At 37.2% G+C, this 11,412-nt stretch overlaps 1 protein-coding gene across 1 annotated transcript; it reads left to right on the forward strand.

The window, feature by feature from the left end:
* Positions 1-3,068: 3,068 nt before the first annotated feature.
* On the forward strand, positions 3,069-10,715 carry LOC132552963 (uncharacterized). The gene is made up of 4 exons (XM_060217164.1): positions 3,069-3,145; positions 6,736-7,107; positions 10,110-10,269; positions 10,602-10,715. Exons 1-4 carry the CDS (start codon positions 3,069-3,071, stop codon positions 10,713-10,715), a joined length of 723 nt encoding a protein of 240 aa, XP_060073147.1.
* The last annotated feature ends 697 nt before the right edge of the window (positions 10,716-11,412 follow it).

The raw sequence follows: 11,412 nt of genomic DNA on the forward strand, positions 1-11,412 counted from the left end.
CACAGTAGAACCTTGTTAGTCTGGACACCTTGGTTTGTGTTTACAGTAGAACCTTGTTAGTGTGGACACCTTGGTTTGTGTGTACAGTAGAACCTTGTTAGTCTGGACACTTTGGTTTGTGTGTACAATGGAACCTTGTTAGTCTGTACACGTTGGTTTGTGTGTACATTAGAATATTGTTAGTGCGGCACGTGTCCGACCTCACCCAAAGATTAGATAACACCTGTGCCAACGGTATGGCACATCTTATAATGGGCTATCGGATGTATTTAGCCATTAGCCGGTCGCTCGGCCTGCACCCTGTCGGGACAGCTTAGAGCGAATAGCCATTGTCTAATCTAGTTGTATGTGTATATATGTATGATATATGTATATTCTTACACGCGGATACTACACGCATACCTCCCAGATAGTACCGTTAAAAACGCTGGTGGGGAGGGGGTATCAAAGTCACGTTTAAATGTCCCGATCAGTTATATATACCTAACTGTATACAGTAATTAGAGAGCGAAGACGAACTTATCGACAAAAGGCACTCTGCTCCACTGGTTAATTTTCATTTGCCTTTCAAATTAGATTATATTTGAATGGTTTCAGATATATACATATAAATGAATTTTCAAATTATACACTATTTAAATGTAGGTATGTCTTTGTAGACGTCAATTCTGTAAGTACAATGTAATTAGATATATGTATTTTTCAACAAAAATCCTATAACAACTTCAATACACACGCAACGAAAAATCCAAAAATATATACTAGTATAGCTTCAACAAATATACAGAGGACATCTCAACGTCAACACAAGAACAAAGAAGTCGATAAGATCAACACAAGGACAAAGTATCCGATAAAATCAACAAATCAGGATATTACAGCTTACGAATCAACACACAAGGACGAAGTATACTATACAGTCAACACACGAGGACAGTATACTATATAGTCAACACACAAGGACAGTATACTATATAGTCAACACACGAGGACAGTATACTATATAGTCAACACACGAGGACAGAATACTATATAGTCAACACACAAGGACACAGTATACTATACAGTCAACACACGAGGACAGTATACTATATAGTCAACACACGAGGACAGTATACTATATAGTCAACACACGAGGACAGTATACTATATAGTCAACACACGAGGACAGTATACTATATAGTCAACACATAAGGACACAGTATACTATATAGTCAACACACGAGGACAGTATACTATATAGTCAACACACAAGGACACAGTATACTATATAGTCAACACACGAGGACACAGTATACTATACAGTCAAAATACAAGGACACAGTATACTATACAGTCAAAATACAAGGACACAGTATGCTATATAGTCAACACAATTACATTGTCTAATTGAGAATTTCAAATATTTTTTTTGCAACTTAGTATCATTTGGATTTTACTCTCCTAGAAGTGATTTTTCTTTTTGCGGGGGTTGGGAAGGTTGGGTGGGGGATTAAGAAGGATATACTTTTGTCCCTTTTCCTCGTAGCTTAGAAAACTTGCAATGATATAATGTCCCTTGAACATGGTGCCTATATTTGTACTCTCGGTCTCTATTGCAACCGATAGCATTATACCACGGTATGTATTTCGGACTGTGTCAATATTGTTAAAATGCTATATTTCAGTTCTGACGATCTGGGCGTTGTGCTGTGTCAACACATCCGCATTTTACAGCGGTATAAAGTTTATTTAAGCAGAATAAAATTGATCAATTTTTAAAGATCAAAATGAAGATAAGGAGGGCTTATCAATTCTGCTGTGCTCCGAATCAGCATGCAGACAAAATTCGTCATTCAGAACACATTGGCTTTTTACCTAACATTAAAACAGGAAGGGTTGTCCGAGGTGTTCCGGGCGGTGTATAGCTATTAAGCTTAAATACAGTCATACGGATTAAAGCATTTATTTATTGTAAAATGAATAAATCATAGACACAATGACAATATTGATTTACGCCTTTGACTTGACAATCGCTACATGTTTCCGCTAAAAGAACGAGATCGATAACGACTGACGTGTACGGTTAATTAACGGTTAATATATAATCCCGTATTATGCAGACCACAGGTTTCATCAAGCTATGTTAGCTTTAATCAAACAAACCGTAAGACATTTCGCTTGTGATAGTTTCACAAATATAACCACCAGAAGGAACCGTAAATATATTATTCTATTTATAGACGCAACGATACAGAAAAACTAAAATATGTGTACTTTTGAACTGATATTTTACAAGACAATGTATTTTGACAGGTTTTTAAATATTATTGAAGCGCGCGCCATTGTTCGTGATTGTGTTAGATTTCCACCAGCCGCAATGGAAGTTGTCATAGTGTTAAATTCACAGCTATTGTTCCCGTCCAGTCAAACAGTAGCGTTAAAACCCCGGCAGAAGTCCAACAGCTATTTACTAAATTGATTAGAGTTTGTTCAACACTGAGTTGGTGAGCTATTTATCAAACGATTCCCAATCAAGGTTTTTAACACTATCAGTCGCGACACACGGGACCAGATAGCATATCCCCGCGGTTGGGGCAGTCGAATGGATTACATTGATGATCTACATTAAGGTGATGATTTGTGTGAGAGATTGAAGTCGTTAAACCCACAACAAGATTCATAGGACGAAGGATCGATTAAGGACACAAGGAGGTGCGTCCTAATTCTGGTTACCATACGGATTGTGAGTTCATTAGAATATTGACAAGAATGTCCTTAGTACGTTCTATGTAATATAAAATGTGTTAAAATGAATTTCAGGACTCTAGGAAGACTGTCCAAACACTAGTTATACAAAGGAACGTGTTTTTAGGACAACTGGAAAATATCCTATCCGACATCGTACTGACATCCTATTACCATCCTAACCAGGACTACACGGAGTATCTTTATATGGACTATATTGGGATCTCGTGCCCGTTTATAATCAGACGATCGCGGCTATCCTTATAAGGACTATTATTGCTAGGGTACCAGATGGGCCGAAATAAATAGTTCAATATTTGAGATCACAGCGTCCATCAGTTATGTCAGTGGCTACGGGTCTGTGTATAGCGTTACCTGCCATACAAGCTGACCCGTTCGACGGTCACCATACCCTCAGGTAATATTATAGATCATCACCATACACAGGTATTACTATAGATCGTCACCACACACAGGTAATATTATAGATCGTCACCACACACAGGTGATATTATAGATCGTCACCACACACAGGTAATATTATAGATCGTCACCACACACAGGTGATATTATAGATCGTCACCACACACAGGTAATATTATAGATCGTCACCACACACAGGTAATATTATAGATCGTCACCACACACAGGTAATATTATAGATCGTCACCACACACAGGTGATATTATAGATCGTCACCATACACAGGTAATATTATAGATCGTCACCACACACAGGTGATATTATAGATCGTCACCACACACAGGTAATATTATAGATCGTCACCACACACAGGTAATATTATAGATCGTCACCACACACAGGTAATATTATAGATCGTCACCATACACAGGTAATATTATAGATCGTCACCACACACAGGTAATATTATAGATCGTCACCACACACAGGTAATATTATAGATCGCCATACACAGGTAATATTATAGATCGTCACTACACACAGGTAATATTATAGATCGTCACCACACACAGGTAATATTATAGATCGTCACCACACACAGGTAATATTATAGATCATCACCACACACAGGTAATATTATAGATCGTCACCACACACAGGTAATATTATAGATCGCCACACACAGGTAATATTATAGATCGTCACCATACACAGATAATATTATAGATCGTCACTACACACAGGTAATATTATAGATCGTCACCATACACAGGTAATATTATAGATCGTCACCATACACATGTAATATTATAGATCGTCACCATACACAGGTAATATTATAGATCGTCACTACAAACAGATAATATTATAGATCGTCACCACACACAGGTAATATTATAGATCGTCACCACACACAGGTAATATTATAGGTCGTCACCATACACATGTAATATTATAGATCGTCACCATACACAGGTAATATTATAGGTCGTCACCACACACAGGTAATATTACAGATCGTCACTACACACAGGTAATATTATAGATCGTCACTACACACATATAATATTATAGATCGTCACCACACACAGGTAATATTATAGATCGTCACCATAATATTATAGATCGTCACCATACACAGATAATATTATAGATCGTCACCACACACAGGTAATATTATAGATCGTCACCATACACAGGAAATTTTATAGGTCGTCACCATACACATGTAATATTATAGATCGTCACCATACACAGGTAATATTATAGGTCGTCACCACACACAGGTAATATTATAGATCGTCACCACATACAGGTAATATTATAGATCGTCACCATACACAGGTAATATTACAGATCGTCACCACACAGGTAATATTATAGATCATCACTACACACAGGTAATATTATAGGTCGTCACCACACACAGGTAATATTACAGATCGTCACTACACACAGGTAATATTATAGATCGTCACTACACACATATAATATTATAGATCATCACCACACACAGGTAATATTATAGATCGTCACTACACACAGGTAATATTATAGATCGTCACTACACACAGGTAATATTATAGATCGTCACTACACACAGGTAATATTATAGATCGTCACTACACACAGGTAATATTATAGATCATCACCACACACAGGTAATATTATAGATCATCACTACACACAGGTAATATTATAGATCGTCACCACACACAGGTAATATTATAGATCCTCATACACAGGTAATATTATAGATCATCACCACACACAGGTAATATTATAGATCGTCACCACACACATGTATTATTATAGATCGTCAGCACACACAGGTAATATTATAGATCGTCACCACACACAGGTAATATTATAGATCGCCATACACAGGTAATATTATAGATCGTCACCACACACAGGTAATATTATAGATTGCCATACACAGGTAATATTATAGATCGTCACCACTCACAGGTAATATTATAGATCGTCACTACACACAGGTAATATTATAGATCGCCATACACAGGTAATATTATAGATCGCCATACACAGGTAATATTATAGATCGTCACCACACACAGGTAATATTATCGATCGTCACTACACACATGTAATATTATAGATCGCCATACACAGGTAATATTATAGATCGTCATCGTCGCACCACACACAGGTAATATTATAGGTCGTCACCACACACAGGTAATATTATAGATCGTCACCATACACAGGTAATATTATAGATCTTCACTACAAACAGATAATATTATAGATCGTCACTACACACAGGTAATATTATAGATCATCACCACACACTGGTGATATTATAGATCGTCACCACACACAGGTAATATTATAGATCGTCACCACACACAGGTAATATTATAGATCATCACCACACACAGGTAATATTATAGATCGTCACTACAAACAGATAATATCATAGATCGTCACTACAAACAGATAATATTATAGATCGTCACTACACACAGGTAATATTATAGATCGTCACTACACACAGGTAATATTATAGATCGCCATACACAGGTAATATTATAGATCGTCACCATACACAGGTAATATTATAGATCGTCACCACACACATGTAATATTATAGATCGTCACCATACACAGGTAATATTATAGGTCGTCACCACACACAGGTAATACTATAGATCGTCACCATACACAGGTAATATTATAGATCGTCACTACAAACAGATAATATTATAGAACGTCACTACACACAGGTAATATTATAGATCGTCACCACACAGGTAATATTATAGATCGTCACCACACACAGGTAATATTATAGATCGTCACCACACACAGGTAATATTATAGATCGTCACCACACACAGGTAATATTATAGATCGTCACTACACACAGGTAATATTATAGATCGTCACTACACACAGGTAATATTATAGATCGTCACTACACACATGTAATATTATAGATCGTCACCACACACAGGTAATATTATAGATCGTCACTACACACAGGTAATATTATAGATCATCACCACACACAGGTAATATTATAGATCGTCACCACACAAAGGTAATATTATAGATCGTCACCACACACAGGTAATATTATAGATCGTCACTACACACAGGTAATATTATAGATCGTCACTACACACAGGTAATATTATAGATCGTCACCACACACAGGTAATATTATAGATCGTCACTACACACAGGTAATATTATAGATCGTCACTACACACAGGTAATATTATAGATCGCCATACACAGGTAATATTATAGATCGTCACCATACACAAGTAATATTATAGATCGTCACTACACACAGGTAATATTATAGATCATCACCACACACAGGTAATATTATAGATCGTCACCACACAGGTAATATTATAGATCGTCACTACACACAGGTAGTAGTAGTATAGGTCGTCACCATACATACCGAGACAGGTAATATCACTAGTCGTTATGACGTAGAGATGGTCCATACCTGTTTTCTATACTTCACGTCATGACTGATGTCGGTAACCTTTGACCCCGATGATTAATTGACCCCTGTGTTACTCTCGATATGTACTATTTTAGGTGGTCAAGAACAGCGAGGAGTATTCAGGGAGAGAAGCGCCCGACAGTTAGTAGGGAGCGTTCGTTCGTGGACGATGAACAGGAAGTTGAACACGTGATTCAGTACCGTCTACCGCGTATCAATGTATCACGTGATGAGTTGGACAGTGACCCGCTCGAAGTAGATGACAAAGTTTTTAGTCGCTATGGTTACGAAGAAACAGTAAGGATTCCAGAATTGGGTCCTGTCGTCCGTATGCTCAATCCTCCACAAACATACGTCCAGACCGACAGACAGACCAACATGTTGGTACCGAGATTCAAACATGCCGCCATCACTCCTCGCCGGACTCCATGGACAAGTCGGGAACGAACGGATGGCGGAATCAACAGGTGGGTACTGACTAATAGAGGGCGACAGGTTGGTACCGTCTAGTAAAGATATGCCGGTGGGACGACAGGTGGGTACCGTCTGGTAAAGATCTACCGGTGGGTACCGTCTAGTAGAAGACGACGGGTGGGTACCGTCTAGTAGAGGGCGACATGTTGGTACCGTCTAGTAGAAGACGACAGGTGGGTACCGTCTAGTAGAAGACGACAGGTGGGTAAAGTCTAGTAGAAGACGACAGGTGGGTACTGTTCAGCAGAAGACGACAGGTGGGTACCGTCTAGTAGAGGGCGACATATGGGTACCGTTTAGTAGAGGGTGACCTAATTCAATCTCCCTTTAAGTAGGAACAATGCTGAATGTGATGTTATACATGAAGACCTCGGGTCGTTCATCAGTGTTTAAATAAATTTGTCACAGAGTTGTCGTTCCTTATATTAACTAACAAGTGTTAAAAATGTCAGGAACTCTTGGTAGAGGTCGCTTTTATCTAGAACCAAATCATTATACAGTAGTATATTCACCCATTCAATCATAGCGCAGGGAGATACATAACAACCTGTAGGAACAAGAAACAGCTACCGGTCAAAGTTTTCGGACGTCACACCGTCACCAGTTAAATGTTGTTTCTTTCTCATTTTCGGGATATTTAAAAATGTTCAAAATATCACCAGTTTTTAAGATTCTTTTGTGTTATGCCATATTCATGCTCAAAAGTTGACACTGAAATCAGTTTTTCAAAAAGCATAACATTGTGGAAGGAAGCAGATCCAAAAATTCCGATAAACAGTGTACATGTTCCTATATTTACATACATACATTGTAGGAGTCCTCCTTTTTAAAAAAATGGTATCTGGACGATATTGTGTCCTCTGAAAATCAGTAAACGAAATCATTTTCTGTATATGTATAAGGACTCGTTTTAGTGATTTTGAAATATCATCAGATATATGTTGTTTGTTAAAATATTAACAAAATATTTTATATTCTATTTTCATTTTCTTAATATAAGAATGAACGTTACTGAATGCTAACAGTTACATAACGCATAAATAGTCTAACCTTTAAACTCGGATAGGTGGGTTTAATCAAGATCCGCCCGAAAAAAAATCTAAATATAGAAAAGACTTGGCTGATCCATGTGAATATTTTGTCTAATGTTCTATTTGACCCGATTCGACCCCCAGATGCGTAGGGAGATCCTATCAGAGGCGATATAATTGGTGTCACACACCGCATAGGCGCTTAACAAGGGCCATAGATATGTTTATCATGGTTAATATATATATGTACCTTTAAGTACATGAGGATTAAAATAGAAAAAATGTGTTTCTTTAAACATCTGATTCTGTTTTCAGAATTAATTGCCGTGTATAGCGAAGTTAAGAAATGACATGAAAGATAAAAAATTTAAACGATGGAGTAATTATCTTGTCCCTCGTAGAACGCCTGTGATAGCGGTAGGCTTATGTGTACGGCTACAATTAATTATCTCGTCTCCCGTAGAACACCTGTGACAGGGATAGGCGTACGTGTACAGCTACGACTGATTAATTATTTCGTCCCTCGTAGAACGCCTGTGACAGGGATAGGCGTATGTGTACAGCTCCGTGTAGATGGCCTATTAAGTATCAGGAATTCGGGTGACGGGTGAACAAAGATATCATGGAAGGTTTCCATAATTTGTCAATAGTTAAATGATACGTTGATCTGTAAATCAATTAATACTCAAATCGATCTGACTGTTTTTAATTATCTACAAGGGATATGACTCCAGTATTCACATAATGAAGGTTTTATTAAAACTCGTTTATTTCAGTAAGAAATTGATTAACGAGTTTGATATGTCTCTGTAATATAACATGGGTTTACGATTTGACTTATGTAACAAGAGACACGTGCTTATGTATGTATATTCATTGTTCTATATTCTGACGATTGACAGAGGAAATTATTTTATTTATCAGCCAATATGGTGACGTCATGCTTTAGTGCTATTGTACAGTTTTACTAATATTAATGCAATCTGGGTGACATGAAAAAAAACGATTATTTTTCTTCCAACCAGATTGTATTTTCATCGCCAGTAAGTACAATCCAACGACCTTTCAATCCCTTTTATGTTTGTGTTTGTTAACTTCAAGAGCTTCCTGAAAATCATAATAACCTAAATGATTTACGTAAAGCTAAAGTGTGTGTAATCTGAGGCGACGTTCCAAGCGTTGACATGACCTAGGTTAATATGGCACCAAAGTGAGGCTGTGTTGTTGTTGATCTATGAACTGACCTAGATCCGGATAGTCTGAGAAATGGAAGGTCATAATTCAAAAAGTAAACGAACAGTTTTGTATCGTTTTCATTATATTATGCAGTGTATTGGGCGATAAGTCTACTTCATATACCCCTACAAAAGACATCGCTCGCCTTAATCAATATCGTTATACTAATGGCAGTTCATTGTCTTACACACCGAAATAGAATTGTTTACATATATACTTTAGAAAAGACGACTCTAAACAGACAAAAAGTTTTTTCTCTCTTTTACTCTTAGTATACACTAGAAGAGCTTACCTTACGGGAGAATTGTTATTGGGGGGTTTTCTTTTGTATTTGTTTGTTTGATTGTTTGTAGTTTTCGTTTTTTAAGTTTTTCCCAACACAATCGAAATAACTATTAGCAATATATTAGTTAAAGAGAGTAATTTTGCTCATCTTTGCCATGTAACGAATTTTTGCACCTCGGTTTTGCGGTTTGCATACTATCATATAGCGACGGAAAACAATTTATGTTGGAAACTGCGAACTCTGTCGTTGTTAATGTGGCCTATGAAAATTTGTTTTGTGTGGTAAATATATATATATATAACACTTCATATCTTATTTATAATCATCAGTAAAATACTTAGTCCCGTATGAACCATACAGGTCCTTTGGGTCTTTTTTCTAGTTAAGTTATTAGCAAGGCCAAAATTGTAGTTTTAATTCACTGTTACATTTATGTTAACAGAGCAATGAGCAGCCACAAATATCGAGTGGATTCTAGTAAACCGGAAGTGGAACCGGAACCTAGCCCATCCCCTGTCAGTCGTAGCGATTCTCCCGCCAAATCTATCAAAAGCATACACTGGATGCTGGGCAGCACTAAACATCCGTTGTTCGACCATAAGGTACCATTTTATAGTGACGGTGTTGGAAATTTTATAGAATTGTTAGTTTTTCTATAATTAAAACTATGTGAGGTCTACAAATATCAAGCGTTATTTAATTCTCCAAATTTTGTTATTCATATTTCAATATTACGGTAATTTAATTATTGTTATGACTTCTATTTATTGTCTTGTAAGTATCACATGATGGAATGAAATTAAGTTTGTTTAAATTTTAATATTTCTTTGCTTTAAGATCTTTCATTTTCAAGAGGATTTATGCTCGTTGAACTTTTAGATACCCATAATCCAAGAATGTAGGAAATATAAATTGTTATCTCCTTTTCTCCTAGGGCCGGAGTCGATACCAAGGCCCATTCTCACGAGAGTTCTCCGTGACCTGTATTGCCCCTACCAACTGGATGCGGATGAAATGGGGTCGTTCTCGTACTACTCTGGTGCAATAATTGTCATTACCTCATGCCTGGAGTGATCTTCCCTTGTTAGACCTAGATAACACATTACCTTGCGTATGGAGTGATCTCCCTTGACTAAACTTGTATCGCGCGAGGCTCAGGCGGCTGGAGTTTTTCACGCGCTTTTTTTAGGAAAGTTTATTAACAACATTCATTACAAGCAGTTACTTGGCACATTAAGACAAATATGTCGTGTTTTCACCGCATGAGATATTGAAAACGGAAGTTCATAACGTCAAGAAAAGTATTTCCCGCCAATGATAATATTGTTGTTTGTTCGTTTGTATATACTTTTATCCACCTTAAAGATGGACTCCTGTTATGTTGACTAAAATTACATTACCCGTGGGCGTCTTCTTCTATGCATGACTTTCAAAACGATTTTCGTAATTATCATAGGGTCAAAGGTCAACCACACCTTTCTTGATTCTGATGAGAAGGCATATGAAGTGGTGCCAGGCCGGTGTTAACATAACCCAAACCCAAAATGTACCAGTTTTCTCCGGGTTCAATCAAAGACATTTCATCCCTCACTAAAATTTTCGATATTATGAGGTTAGAGGTTGAAATCGATGACCCGATAGAAAATACCCAGGGGAGGTAACTTAATTTATAGTCAAAGCCCCTGGAGTCTGAAAGTAATACCAGGCATTTATTTATGTTACGGGGACAACTTTTAATGTGCATT

This window comes from Ylistrum balloti, unplaced genomic scaffold (assembly GCF_031769215.1).
Source record: "Ylistrum balloti isolate Yb309-2 unplaced genomic scaffold, AGI_CSIRO_Ybal_v1 Utg370290, whole genome shotgun sequence".
Lineage (NCBI taxonomy): Eukaryota > Metazoa > Mollusca > Bivalvia > Pectinida > Pectinidae > Ylistrum > Ylistrum balloti.

Bases quoted from the DNA above. Each gene is read 5' to 3' on its own strand.
- LOC132552963 (XM_060217164.1), top strand. From the start codon at position 3,069: ATGTCAGTGGCTACGGGTCTGTGTATAGCGTTACCTGCCATACAAGCT. The intron at 7,108-10,109 runs GTGGGTACTGAC...TTATGTTAACAG, and splicing joins ACGGATGGCGGAATCAACAG to AGCAATGAGCAGCCACAAAT. The intron at 10,270-10,601 runs GTACCATTTTAT...CTTTTCTCCTAG, and splicing joins ATCCGTTGTTCGACCATAAG to GGCCGGAGTCGATACCAAGG.